At 31.3% G+C, this 15,704-nt stretch overlaps 1 protein-coding gene across 9 annotated transcripts in view; it reads right to left on the bottom strand.

Annotated features, from left to right (window-relative positions):
- Window positions 1-15,704, bottom strand: part of Naaladl2 (N-acetylated alpha-linked acidic dipeptidase like 2) — a 1,254,678-nt gene that overhangs the window by 321,327 nt on the left and 917,647 nt on the right. For all 9 annotated transcript variants that reach the window (XM_058586183.1, XM_058586185.1, XM_058586184.1 and 6 more), the window contains 3 exons: window positions 10,377-10,469; window positions 7,098-7,303; window positions 3,047-3,166 (listed from right to left, as the gene is read on the bottom strand). In XM_058586183.1, coding sequence (XP_058442166.1) covers window positions 3,047-3,166; window positions 7,098-7,303; window positions 10,377-10,469 — 419 coding nt within the window. The remainder of the gene's footprint in view (window positions 1-3,046; window positions 3,167-7,097; window positions 7,304-10,376; window positions 10,470-15,704) is intronic.

Below are 15,704 nucleotides of genomic sequence, written 5' to 3'. Positions count from 1 at the left end.
ACTTAAAGTCTTATGCTAAGTAAAAGAAGTCACACAAAGGGCTACTATTGGATGGTTCGATTGGTTTTTACTGAAGGTCTTAAAAGTAAAACTATAGGGAGAGAATATATATCAGTGGTTGCCAGAAAGCAGGGTTATAGGGAAGAGACAAAAGCTGATAATGATGAGACTGTTGTGTTTGACGGAAATGCTGTATATCTACATTGTGATACTGTTTACTTGACTGCATGAGCTTGTCAAAATTCACCAAGCTGCACACTTAAGAATGGAGAATTTTATTGTGTACAAATAAATTATGCCTCAATACAGCCAATACATCCAACTCAAATAATTATCTATCAAGTGGTAGTCTGATGGACTAAATACAATGGGACTGCCATCTCACCCCAATGGAATAACATAATACTAATGCAGTTAAAAGTAGCATTTGATTTTGGAAAACCACTTCACATTTTTGGTTCAGACCAAACTTGCAATCTATTAAGATATTTTATGTGTTTAGGTTGTTTAAATAAAATTCAGTATTACATATTAAAAGTTTTAAGATTCTGTCTCTTATATTTAAATCTGCCACATGAACTTGGCAACATCTTTTGGCATCTGCATTTCACTGTAGGAAATATCAGGTATTCCATACAACTTTGTGTGATCCCTCATTTGGTCAGCATGCTTTCATTCTAGGGAATTTGTGTTCTGTGTAAAAAAGTCATTGTGAATTTGTTTATTTTAGTTCTATACAAGATTATATGAATCATATGATCTGTATATGGTAACAGGATCTAAACTGATAAAATCTCTTTTTAAGAAAAGTGTCATATGTTCTGAGTTAATACTTTAAATTAATTTTTGAACAAACATTTTAGATCTTTCTTTTAAGGCCACTAGTGTTAATTACTCTAACACTCATTTCCTTCAGTTCTCTAAACTTTTATCTTTTAAAGGGTGTTTCTGTATTTAAAGAAAAAACTACATAATACTAAACTTTCATACATAAAGATGTCTTAAAATGCCATATATTTTCCATACAATTTAATACATTAAATATGTAATTTTCATCTTTTAAAATTACATAATGTTACTCTTTGTCTAAACTTGCAATGTTCCTATCCTTCTGAATTATTGTAGAAACACATACAACACACACACACACACACACACACACACACACACAAACACATGAAAGAAATGTTCTTTCAAAATAAATTCCTGTTCATTTTTAGATTTAAGATATATAAACACATTCAACTATAAAACAAAATGCTCATCTCCCAAACAAATGAGGAGAGGATAATTTTGCCCTGACAACATTCATTATTAAGATGAATGGAGAATATTGAGATGAGAGTTCTTTAACTTTCACATAGAATATTTTTTGTTTTGTTTCTTTTTCTTTTTCTTTTTCTTTTTTTTTTTTTAGTTTAGGTGGGTTTTGTTTTGCTGGGGAGCAAACCAATGGTCTCACATATTATGCAAGTGCTTTATTGCTGAACTACAACCCCAACCTCCATGAACAGATTTATATAACAAAATATTCTAGATTTCCCAGTTATAAGATATGCAAAGATTCTTTAAATTATATCATAGTCTCAGAAATGATATTCTATGGATTTGATATTCTTTAATAGTTTACTATTTTTACTTACCCAAGAATTTCAGTAATTACATATCTTGCAAGATTCTCAAATAGAAAAATTGTAATGCATGAGAAGGAGAAGTCATATTTAAACCAACCTTACTTATTTTCTAGATACTTGAGCTTTTCCTCCTGATCATGTATCTATTCAGAAATAACTTCTCAGGGGAGAGATGTGCAGCTGATTCTTTCTCTAGTGTTTTCCATGTTGGTAAAGGAGAGCAAATTCAAACCAGTACACAGAATAGAAGAAATTAACTTACAGAACTGTATATAATTTAGGGCATGCACATAGGGATTTGGCTGATCTTAAATGTACACATTCATCCATTTCATCTTTCATAATGTCTTCTTTATTGTACTGCATATGGAAATGTCAATGAAAACTATCAAACTAAAAAATATTTTATGAAAGTCATAAAATGTTAGTTTGCATTACATTTCAATCAAGAATTATGGTTAATTCAACATGCTGTTCGTTATTTCTCTAATTCAGTTCCTGTGAGATAGTCACTGGAAACCCTGTGGGAATCTGAAAGGTCATTTTCAATGTCACCAATAGACATTAGGGCTGGGAGGAAACTGCCCCCCAGTGGCAGGGTATTTTAAAATAACTAAATATTTTAAAACATTGTTTCAGGTTTTAATACTGAAAAATAACACCTATCATTTTATCTGTATTGAATATCATAAAAAGAATCCAGAAATAAAAGTGTGAACTCTACTAAAAAACAAAACAAAAAAATGTCCTGATAAATTTGAAATAGGTGAGAAGAATGAAGAAATAAATGAAGAAATAAATAACTCTAGTGAAATATCACAAACTACATGGTTTTTAAGTTTGCTGAAAAATACATGCATTCATTTGCCATTAGTGTTTTTGCAAATGATATTTTCTAAATATATTAAACTTATTTACCACCATATTCTTGCTTCCAGTGTGCTCTACAACATAGCTGAGAAGATAGGACAGATCCCCACTTTACTCAAAACATAAATCAAAGGGAACAAATCAAAAGTAATCAAGTTTACCAAAAGATGTTATGACTGCACAATTGGCAACTTGAGTGCTGAATTTAATGTGGCAAAAATAAATTCACATTTTTAGATACCTTCTCCATAATAGTATAACTTCCTAGAACTAAAATCATAAAAGAGTAGGAGATGAAGAACTCTGGACTACAAAAAATTATTTTAAAGCATACTGGTTAAGAGAAAGGAGGGAGGGAAGGAAAAAAGCAAGGAAGGAAGGGACCTAAAAATTAAAAGAACACACCAGCAGGTCATTTCTTGAAATACCTTGTAGATCACTTTATGACAACTTGAAAGGAATTTTAAAACTCATGAAATGCCAATTATACAGAATAAGGTAATTTTGCACACACTCTTTTTTAAAAGAGTGGTTCATCTTACCTCTACTACCAGCTGCTGAAGGGATGGTGATGCTACAGGATGCAGACTTGAGTTCCCCCTTATGGGACTGTGGAGGCTAATATAAGCCACAACATCTTTTTGCAGAACCTTTTTGAAATCCTGAAATTTAAAAAAAAAAAAATCTATCTTTAACATAAATAAAAATAATTACTTTATTATTTAGCTGTTAAATGATAAAGGGTTTTTCATTAAAATCATTATGTTGCAGCAGTACATTTTTAAAAGCACTTAATAAAATAAGTCAACGTTGGAAGAAGATTTTAAATAAGGGTGATAAGGAGTTAGATACAAAATATGATTAAATATTTTAAAACATGTTCTGATAAAAGTCAAGTTTTAAAAGAAAACATCTTTAAAAACATAGCATTGCATGGGATTCAACTACAGAATACAGGATGGATATTTGCTTCAATGAGAGCACTTAATTTTATAGTCAGTGAGTTAGACAAGGATGAAACTACTTCCATGATTAATAAAATGAGTCCTTTCCTTTGGAGCTTTGAGCTACTCTTACACACAATACGTGTTATTCTTAGAAACATGGGGCATTATACAATTGTGACCCTGCAGATAAATTTTATTAAAAAAACAATGCATTTCATGCACATTAATGACATAAAAATGATTCACTTGTTAAGTTTTCCACATGTCTGCTTACCCCAACCCTACAAAATTGAAAACAACTGACTATATTAATAATGTACTACTAAGGGGAGCTTGTGTTATTTTTCTGCTTTACTTACACAAATATTTAATGAGTAATTCTTATGTAGAAGTTCCATTGAACATCTTAAAAACTATATTAAGTCATGCCTTGGGAAAGTATCTTTCCTCTTTCTGAGGAGAAAGATTATAAGGACTTCTATCCTTAGCAAATCTTATCTCTATTTTATGTTGAAAATTCAGCTATTACTCTGTAGGAGAGGTAAAGAGACAATTATTTAAAATTTTAAAATGTCTTAACTGAACACAAATCATTTATTTTAACCTTGAATAATTTACCTCTAAGCTGGCTCAAATAATATCTATTATTACTTAAAACCTATGAAAAAAAAATGCTTTTATTTGCACACTATGACATACACACATTCTGTACATGCTGATTCATATAATCCTTATGAGAACCCCTCAAGATAAGCATTAGTGAATGTATTTGAGGATTCCAGACTTAGAGAATGTCACATGTTTTATAGAAGAAAGAATTTGAACTCTGACTTTTGTACTCTAAAATTAGTAGTATTTCCACAATATCCAGTGAAAATTAAAGATTCTTCACAGAAGAAATGGTATTTTTAATAAAAACATTCAAGGATGTGTTATATTTTTCTTTAATGACCAAGTTCAGTATTAAGTCCATTCTCTAAAATTCTGTCACTACAAATCCCATTTTTAAGTTTATTGGCCAATATCACCTAATCCTCTTAACTACCACTGTGGATTTCCAGGGATTTCTACCCAAGCAAAATTAAATAGCACAACATGGCATGTCAACAAGACCTTTCTTCACTCTCCTTTAACAGAGAATATACTTAGAACACAAGTTGGTTTTAATTTAAAAGAAAAATGTTTCATTCTCACATGGAGTAGATCTATGTCAGGTCAACCAATAGTATTCTAAATTTCTCTTCAGTTGCTGGTTAGCAAACACCTTTATGGATTGCACTGAAATAATCTCTGAGTATACAGAAAGTTATAAAAATATATTTTATCAGCCAATAATGAAACTTGCACATTTCCTACCTTTTTCACATGCCTTTGTCTTTCTAGTCATGCAAAAATTCAGAAGGTGAATAAATGTATAACCGGTTGTCAAATATATACATAATACAGACACAAACACATACTAAAAACCAATGTATGGAACATTTGGTCCCATAAAACATATTAGGACCGGCTGGGTTTAGTGGTGTGTGCCTGTAATCCCAGTAGCTTCAGAGGCAGAAGCAGGAGGATATCCATTTCAAAGCCAGCCTCAGAAATTTATCGAGGAGATAAGCAACTCAGTGAAATCCTGTCTCTAATAAAAATACAAAATAGGGCTAGGGATATGGATCAGTGGTCAAGTGCCCCTGAGTTCAATCCCTGGTACCCACTGCCCCCCGCAAAAAAAAAAAAAAAAAAAAAAAAGAAAAAGAATTAGAACCAATTGTCCGTGTGTGTGTGTGTGTGTGTATTTTCTAATCTTCTGACTAGAAAGAAACTTTTCTAAGAATTTTTTTTCCTTCTATGGATTCACACATTATAGCATTTGTATATTTGACATCTGATAGAGAAAATATAAAATTACCAAAAAGCACAATAGTTTAATTGAAACTTAAAAATAAATTTAGATTTTATTAAACACAAAAATATCTACTCCACTTGAAAATTTAATTCCTCACATACGTGCAAGTCTATATTGTCTCAGTCCACAGGCTATGATGCTTGAGGCTCAATTAAACTCAAGGACTTTCTGCAATGTAATTTCCTATGAATTTGAGTTTAGGATATTTAAGTTAGGAAATAATAATGTCAGACAAGAGTACTTTGTAAACATAGTTTAGAAATATATATATGCATATATAATTTAGGATTAATATAAATTGTGAAAGTTAATCGAGAAGATTGTACATATAGTTAAATAAAGAAGCATATTTGGAGTTTGAAAAGAATCTTCAAGATATTTTCTTAATATTTATAAGAAAAATGAAACACTGTTTCATTGTTTCCGAATTATTTAAAATAGTCAAAATCACAAACATATTCCCTAAATTGTTTTTGTACTTGTTCACTAATCTTAAAAGTAAGTAATTTGGAATAAGAATTTGAGAGGTTGGTTCAGCTTTAAATTTTCCATCTTACTTACAAATTTGTCAATTTAAAAGGTTCTTAAAGCAATAGAATTTCTTCATTTGGAGTAATTCTTTTGAATATGGAACATTCAAACCACTAATTTGCATATAGAAAAGCATTTCAATTTGCAATTTGTAAATCTTGCTGAACTCTGCACTGTAAAAATGTTCTCATCCTCACAATTTCCTTCCCCTCAAATTAAAAAAAAAAAAGTTGCTATTTTCTTTTCTACACTTTAGATATTTGCTTTGATAGTCAATAGACATTTTATATTTTTGAGTGCTTAAATAAAAAATATAACAAGAGAATTTCACATTACATTAAATTTTTTCCTTTTCTCATTAGGTAGATTTTTTCCTGAGATAGTGAACAAACTAAGCTATAAAATGGTGTTCTAGTTAAAACTAACCATTTTGGGGTCTGTATATTTCCATGAAATCTCCCTTTTTTCATAATTAAAGTAAATAAAACATGTAGGAGATTCACAATGTTTGCATTGTTGTTAAAAGGCATCACCCCATAATGGGTTGTCATATTTCATTTAAAATATAGTGCATCTATGCTGTGTAGACATATCAGAAACATTTGAAACATAAACATTCTGATTGTATTCTGTCTGTGCCCCATTTCATGATTTATTTCATTAAGACACAGGCTTCCTATGGTATTTAAACAAATAGATAAGCAAGTGGGTAGGAAAGAAGTAGAAGAAGAAGGATGAAGGATTGGAGAGAAGAAAGAGAGGGAAGAGGGTAACCACTATTTGAATTCAGTCTCAATATTGTATAGATAACATGTAATGATAAGTTAATCAACTACATAGTAGATTATAGATTATTTCCTAATAGTAGATAATTCCTGGACAGTGTTTTTGGTTTGGGATTTTAGTGTAATGGTATGTATCAACTGATCCTTTTCTTTTCTAGTGCCTGTACAAGTTATCTTATAAGGAGAAGTACAATAATTAAATAATCACTATTATGAGTAATAACAGAGTTTGTAGTTCTAGTAGCAACAGGAAGATTAGATGCATATCATACATGATTTACTCTATGTGGGTCTACCTCTAATTCTTGCAAGTGATCTCAGCAAATCATCAGTTATGACCCCTAGTTCAGAAGCGCAATATCATCTTTGGCTACAAAAATTGTACATTGTCTACCAAAAGAAGAAAATATTATTATTATTAATGTTTTACCTCTCCCCATTCGTATGAGCCAATATTGCCCCAGGTTGTTCCTCCCCATGAGCAGAATACAATAGTGCGGTCAGGTCTCCATCCTTTCTTAACCCTTAACATCAATGCTCGGATAAATGCTGTGATGATTGCAGTACTACTAGCCCATTCTTGTCCATTATAACTGTATCCAGAGTAATGGTGACTGCCAACTATAATATATCGGTCTGGAAACAGAAGGAAATGAGCCATTAAAACAGAATATAAACTTTAACAATAAATTTAATGACATTTACATAATCCTCTTGCATAAGTAAGCAACAATTAAACAAAATTGTTCTAATAATTGAGACTACTTTAACACTTTTCACCCACTGTTTTGATTCACACATCTGTGTATATCAAAGCAGAGGCAGCTGTTAAACCCAATTATGAATCTGAAGCTTAGATCCATATAACTGTCCTTTGCAACATGAATATTAATTAATGAAGTATACAAATATGCCACAATGAAATCTTTATCTAACATTTTTTCCAGAATCCTAGTGGGAAGTGTCCTGTAAACAATGTGTGCATGCTCAGTAAATATTAAAGAACTGTTAATACATCTGAGGAAGCAGTTAGTCAGTAGCTGTAAATATTAAAAATGTGGTAGTCATGTATGGACTTTGTAATAAATGAAGTGTTTAGGCAATTAATTACAGTTTATAGTTTTAGATAGACCTTCAGATAATGGTCTTCTCCATTATCTGAAGAAAACAAATGAAATTCACCAATGTCCATTTTATATGATTATTGAGATTCCTTAGACATACTGTTACAAATGTTTCCATGACAGATAAATGTTGCCCTGTTCAAAGCACATTGACAACTATTGTCACCTATCTTATTGTACTACAGTAGGCTAAAAAAATGTTATTGAATGTTATTGATAAAAATAACATAACTCAATTTATTTGATCAAGTAATCTTTTACATCTATGTTAAAAGTTTTTAAATTATCATTTCATTATGACATCTTTCATATCTTAGTAATAAAGTATGTAGACTCTTCTTGAGTTGAGATCCAAGGTTTGCAACTCATTAATTGTATGATGTTAGAAAGTTTACTTAAACTTTCTATGCCTTAGTTTCTTCAACTCTAATATGGAATACAAGTAATACATCCATGATTCAGTTATATTGAGTTTTAAGTGAGTTACTCTATAAGGCACTTTGAACAGTGCCTGACACAAAGTAGGTCCTACACCTGTGTGGAATAAATGTATCAGGTATTGACTTCATTACCACAAAAAAAAAAAAAATGCTGTAACAAAATGTCATCTCATGAAACTTTTCTGATTTTCCACACTGATTTTGGAACAAGCAATGGGCTTGATCTGTCACCATTTTATTAATACTTAATTACTGGTATTCATAGGGGGCCTGCAAATATTGAAAAGTTGAAAATTTATTGATTCATCTCCCAAATATGAAAGAAAATTCTGCATTAGCTGTCTAGATTCCAAATCAAACATATCAAAAACTTAATATTAATTTATAATTATTTGTAATTTTCAATCACTAAGAAAATCATGTGACTCAGTAACCAATATTTTTGGGTAGAATTAAAACTAAACAAAAAATAGTTTTGTTTAATATACACTGAAGAATCCTAATGGAAAAAAAAATTCAAATAATTTTTGGTAGATTGAATTTTCTTTATCCTGAAGTTAGTATAATTTTGTTCAACTGGGTTTTCCAACAACAAATTGCAAATACAGCAATGATAATGAATATTCTAGTGCTTCCCTTAGAGTTTCTTATGATGGAAATTTGTTGAAATGGTTGAAATAAAGTAGCAACAATTTTCAAATTCATTTTTATCTTGTGTTTAAAGATATCATCACCAGAGCTACAATATTGCTAATACAAGGAAATCAGAGAGAATACATATATTTTTATGAACTTTTTCAGAGTTGACTGGCAAGAAACTGGGAGAATATAAAACTTGATCTCAAAATTCTCTGGGTTAGCAATTAGGTTAATTTGATTAATGCTATGGAGAAGGATAATTCTCCACGGAAAACTCAGTAAATGTCCTTAACCACATTATTATAGTTTGGATATGAGTTGTCTCCCTCAAAATCTCCTGTTAAGTGGGAATGTTAAAACATGAAATGATTGGACTGTGCGAGCTCTACTCTAGTCTATACTAGTTTGAATGGACTGACTGGGTGGTACCTGTAGGCAGGTGGACTTTCCTGGAGGAAGTAGGTCACTGGAGGCATGCCCTGGAAGAGCTACTTTTCCCTACAGCCCCTTCTCCCAAGTGTGATCTGTCTCTGTGGCTGTCCTTGTATCTGTCTCTATCTCTCACTCTTTCTGCTTCCTGACCCTCGCATAAGCTGAAAGGGTTTCTTCTACTTAGCCTTTCCCCTCACCTAGAACCCAAAACAATGTATGGAGCCAGCTGTCTATGGACTGAGACCTCTGAAATTGTGCTCCAAATAAACTTCCTCCTCTAAGTTGTTCTTGTGAGGTACTTTGGTAACAGCAATGAAAAGACTAACTAAAACACCCATCAAGAGAAGTGGCCCAAGTTTAACAACACACTGTTGTACTCTATACTGTATAACAGGCTAATTAAGACAGTAATATGTGATTCAGCTTTATGATATATTTGATAGTGTTGATATTATTCTCTCTATATACATATCATTAGTTTTACTTTTGTAAGTCTATGTAATGTCATCTGAAGCACCCATCAGCAGCCCATAACAAAACAGAAAATGATTTAAAATTTAGCCAGGTGGTAATTTACATAAATACCCTCAAAACCTAAAACTGTGTAAACACTAGGAAGAAATGTCAGCAGAGCAAGGATCAGGGGTGAACATCAATTAACAATGAAAGATTACATTTGAAGATAAAAGCTTTTATGTGTAAAAAAAAGCATCATTAAAAACTAAAATGTTTTTAATGTTTTTTCTTGATAAAAATAAAAATTTAAATGTTGTTATATAGTGAGGAAAAGATAAAACAGAGAAGAAAACATTGGCTTTCGAGTCACATGTCAGTTTAACAAATCTAAACTCATTCTTGTTTCACTCCCCTCCCCTGGTACACACAAACTCCCTACTGAGGTTTACTTTAGAAGATATATAATAGGAAAGAGAATAAAGAGAGACTTCTTAGTCTGATAATGATTCGCAGTGTAATATAAGTTTAAGATATTTGACTATGTTATGAAATTACTATAGAATATTTCCTGTTAAATTTCATATCAATTTTTGATTTTAAATATTTAATTCTACTTACCTGGAGAGGCCATGCCCTTTAAATATCCAATAACATTAGTGACTGTCTTGAATTTTGTGACTGTCTGAATTTGCATGCTGACAATTCTTATTTCTGAAAAAAAAGTTTAAAAAGATGTTTTTTGTCTATATTATTCTGATATTTTTCTTAAAAGATTAACATTTATTTATCTAAAACTATCAGGAAAAGAATTAGAAATACTTGAAATTTTCAGATAAGCAAAATTATACTTTTTTGCCAAATATTTATTGACTACCTTAGTGGAAAGTCTATTTTAAGTGCTTGTTATACAATGATGACTAAGATAACAATTGCTGGCCTGGTAGAACCTCAGAGCCATAAATAGGCAACTCTAACCTCACATTCAGGGTTATAAGGTGGTTCAACATGAAAGCACACAGGAGAAAAACTCACACTGCCCAAAAAGAGAAAGAGAAAAAATAGATAAATAAATATATTTCCAGAGAAATAATGAATATTTCCCTATCTTAAACACACACACACACACACACACGGAAGGAAGCACTTTTAAAACTCTAAAGTATTATACAAATTAAAAGGATAAAGATACTTACAGCTATATATATTTTCATATATTGGGTTCTTTATTTCCACCTATGTTCATAGGTCCCTCATCTCTACTATAAATCCTAATTATGCACCTTGAGTTCTTCTATTTATACTTATTATTGAAAACTTTGTAAATAAGCTGAAGACATTAGTCAGGATGGACGAGGTCACAGGCCTGACATGGTCTTTGAAGGCCTTTGGTCCTGATGGGTTAATCTTATACGTGGTTGCTCCTGGGCAATCTGGATAGGATGGGGTTCTGGTGAGGTGTAAGAACAGCCCAATGAGGTCGGGGGGCCAGGCAGAGGGTAGCAATTAGAAAAGAGTTCATGCTAAGCAGCCACCCTTTAATAGCAAGCCCTCTATTGTCACTTCTTACTGCTCAATGAAAATTATAATAAATATGTTGCTTCTTCCTTAAATGGTACAAATTAAATTTAAATTAATAGTTTAACTGGAAAACCAGTACCACTGAATCTGTTAAAATTATAACTGCAGAGTAAAGAGGTTCTGTGAGAAAGCCTGCCTGTCTCACCTGTGGGACAATGTGCTTTTAATTTAGATCATGTGCATTTTTGTTAGTTTGTTTTCCAATCAATAGAACTTGTTTTTCAGAGCAATTTCAGGTTTGCAGAAAATACAAACCATTCAAATAGCTCCCTCTCTCCTGTGCTTCATATAAGTAGCATTTTGCATTAGTGTGGAATATTTGTTAAGTTGAAGGTCCTGTATTATTTTTTTAAACTGAAGTCCATAATTTTTATTAGGGTTCATTCTTTGTGCTGTGCATCCTATGGGTTTTGACAAATGTATAATGACATATATCCACCACAGTTGCATCATACAGAATAGTTAACTGCTCTAAAAATCCCCTGTGTTCCACCTATTCATCTTTCGTTTCTCCTTGGCAACCACTCATCTTTTTACTTTCTCTATAGTTTTCCTTTTCCAGAAAGTCATATAGTTGGAAAATTATCATTTGTTTAATTTCCTATTCTAGATTTGTTCCAAATCATCCAGATAAGTGAACTTTCTTTTTCCTCCAAGCCCTTAGGATTTAGATATTACTGAAGAATATTTCCTGGTTTTCTAGCACCCAGTATTAACTGTTCTTTCCTGATTCATCATTGAGTAAAACTCTCGATATATACAATATACTGCTTGGAATATTACCTTACATTGATAAAGGGCCTTACAATTTACATTATTCAGTTAAACACACACACACACACACACACACAAATTCTCACTGAATATCAGTTATCCTTGAACCATGAATTATATGAGTCATTATATTTATTTACTGAATAAAACACATCGTGAAAGAATTGGGGCTTGAATCCAGGTCTTCATATAGTTAACATTTTTATATGAACAACAAAGTGTTCTTTAAGACTCCATTTTAACTTTTTTGTTTTGAAATATTTATCAGGCAGCCAAAAGAAAAAGAACTAAGACAATGTATGATAATGATCCACATCTAGATTTAACATGTTTATATTTTTCATTGATGCTCTTCTCTAATAGTCAAATTAATACAATTTTACTAATTTCATTTTTACCCTGAAGTTAAAATTAATAATTTTCAGATAAGTACTTTAATATATTGATAGGTAGGCAGAAATAAATAAATACAGGCAAAGATACAAACATATCCTACTACTTTTCAGGTTTTGGAATTTTACATAAATTATACCTTATTTTTCACTTAGTATTACATTTTTCCCAATTTTTCATGAAAGTAGATAGAGATCTATATTAATTATTTATTTTAATTGTAAGTGGATACAATAACTTTATTTTATTTACTTATTTTTATTTTTATGTGGTGCTGAGGATCAAACCCAGTACCTCATAATGTGAGATGAGTGTTCAACTATTGAGCCACAACCTTAGCCCCTCTGTATTATTTACTTTAGCTATTCAGTAATATTTGGATTTTGGATCAAGGCCAAATTATTTTCCAGGTCAATTACTGAGGATTAACAAAGTTGATTCCTCTTTTTTTGGCATAATGGTATAGCAAAGAACATTTTTAAATGTTTTGATGCACATGTGTTATGCTAATACAAGTGGAATTCCTAGCTTTTAATATATGCATATTCATCATTCAATTTCTTGTCTCTATACTTGACTGTTTTCCGTTGTACTGTTTATCATTGACGGTTTTTTTTAGAGGTTCTTTCTTAGGATATTATTTCCTTATTGATTATGTGTATTAAAATGTCTATTATATTTACAAATTAATATAGTCAAATTTATCAATATTTTTACCAAGAATATGTTGATAGGATTGTTCGTCTTGGCTTATAAATCATGTTCTTATCCTGTGACAAGAAAATGTTCTTCAGGTGTTTCAAAACTTCTAAAGTGAGTTTTCAAATTTATGCCTTTCATGCAGCATGTCCTGAAGCAGGCATTCAATTTTGTCTCTGGCTATGAATAGGCAACTCTTCTCAGATAATTTATTGAATAATTAATTTTATTCTCCTTGAAGCTGTTGTCATATATAATAAGTTTTAATTTATATATGAATCTATTTTTAGCCTTATTATTGCACTTCATTTAAACCTGTGACATCTTATTTAAATTATGTAGGTTTATTATATCTAAAATGGTCGATCTTCTATCATGAGCATCATTAGCATCAATATGACCATCATCCAATTGCATTATGATTCGATTTGGGAGATATTTATAAACTATTACTTTCATATGAACTTTAATATTAGCTTTTTGAATATCATGAAAAAAAACATTTCAAGATGTCATTGAGATTGCATGACATTAATAGATCCATCTGCAGAAATGATATTGAGCAGCATGTGAATAAGAGATGCATCTCAATTTATTTCAGTTTACTTCATTATATTTTTCTGCAAAACACGTTTTGCACAACTATTATTAAAATTAAATTTATTTTTATGGTTTCTCAGCTATTTAAAAAATATTTATAACTACTTACATTCCATATAAGAATGCTATTTAATTTTTTATTTTCATCTTCGAATGAGCTTTTTGTTAAACTTCTGTATGTTCTAACAGTTAACCTGTAGGGTTCTTATGAACATATTCAGTGAGGACAGCTCCTCACATGGATGGGATTTTTTTTTCTTTTAAATCTGCATAGCTTTTGCTTCTTGCTCTTAATTGATTGTTTTGTCTAGAACTTTCAGTTCAGTGTGGAATGGAGGCCAAGATAGCAAAATTGCTTTGTCTTTGTCTTTTATTCTTTAAAATAATGTTCCTCAGATTTTATCTTGGGGGAAAAACCAGTTTGCTATAATTTCCTGGGAATTTCCTTTTATCAAATGAAGATCACTTCTATTCTTACTTTTCTAAGAGGTTTTACCATAAATAGCTATTGAATCATCTATTGAGATAACTGTAAACTTTTTTCTTTGCAGCGTTTAAAAATGCGGATATTTACAGAATCAGTTCTACCTGGTCATATGTTTTCTGAATCTGATGATGAATGATTTTCAAATATTTGCATATGTATGTGTGTGTGTGTGTGTGTGTATGTGTATGAGAGAGAGAGAGAGAGAGAGAGAGAGAGAGACAGAGAGAGAGAGAAAGAGAGAGAGAGAGAGAGAGAGAGAGAGAGAGGGAGAGGGAGAGATCAGTTGATAATTTTACTTCTCATTTGTTCTAGCTTCCTTTGGATATCTGGCTTATACTATGTCAAATGTTTTAGGGATCTTTTCTTCCTTTCTCAGATTCTGTAAGGATTTGTGTAGCATGGGCACTACCTGTTTTGTAAAGGAGTCCAGATATAATTTCTTTTTCCTGTACATTTCCTTAAATATGATGTCTATATCTATAGCTATTATTTCTATTTTATTATAGAATATAGACTTAGCTTTTTTTACATAGCTTCTTAATTAAATGTTTGTCTCACTGCTTTTCAATTTTTTTTTCCAATCTTTTTACCAGCCAGCATTGTGTTCTTGGGATCAAAATGCCTGATGAGAACAACTGAGAGGAGGAAAGGTTTATCTGGACTCATTGTTTCAGAGGTTCAGTCCATGGTCAGCAACTCCATTGCTGTTGGTCCAAGATAAGGCAAAACATCCTGGCAGAAGGGCATGGTAAAGGAAAGCTGTTCAGCTCATGGGAGCCCAGGAGCAAAGAAAGAGAAGTTGAGGCACTACGAACAAAATATATAAACCCCCAAATTGTGTTCCCAATGACCTGCTTTCTTCAATCACACTCTATCTATAGTTCACCACCTAGTACAGCAGTCCTTCAAATTGTTAATCTACCAAATTGGTTAATCCACTGCTGAGGTTATGGCTCTTATAATTTAATCATTTCATTTGTGAACATTCCTCTATTTTCTCACAATGAGTTTTCTGGGACACCTCATATTCTATCTGTAACAATATGTACCTAAAAGGCTACAGATTTTCTAAGTAGTTGTAGTACATTGATGTTTATATATATTATGGTTTTATAAATTCCTGATTTTATACATTTCTATTGTAATTCCTTTCAAATATATGTATGTGAGTTTAAAAAAAATTTAAATAGCCACAAGACAGAGTGAGCTACTGTTTTGATATCTATATCTAATTTACTTTAGGTCTACATAGGAAATAAGGTCTGTATGCCATTGATACTTTGGTATTAGGTGAGATTTGTTTTGTGATCATAAGGGTTATTGCAATTGATAGGAGAATATGCATTTTTATAAACACGGAGTCAACATAAAGCTGTGTATTACTTATTTAATGGGTGCAACTTTCTACATATATT

Source organism: Marmota monax, unplaced genomic scaffold (assembly GCF_021218885.2).
Source record: "Marmota monax isolate L192 unplaced genomic scaffold, Marmota_monax_Labrador192_F-V1.1 WCK01_AAM20220418_F8-fsc00074, whole genome shotgun sequence".
Classification (NCBI taxonomy): domain Eukaryota; kingdom Metazoa; phylum Chordata; class Mammalia; order Rodentia; family Sciuridae; genus Marmota; species Marmota monax.
Note: the sequence above shows the minus strand (reverse complement) of the source record. Positions and strands in the feature narration are given on the sequence as shown.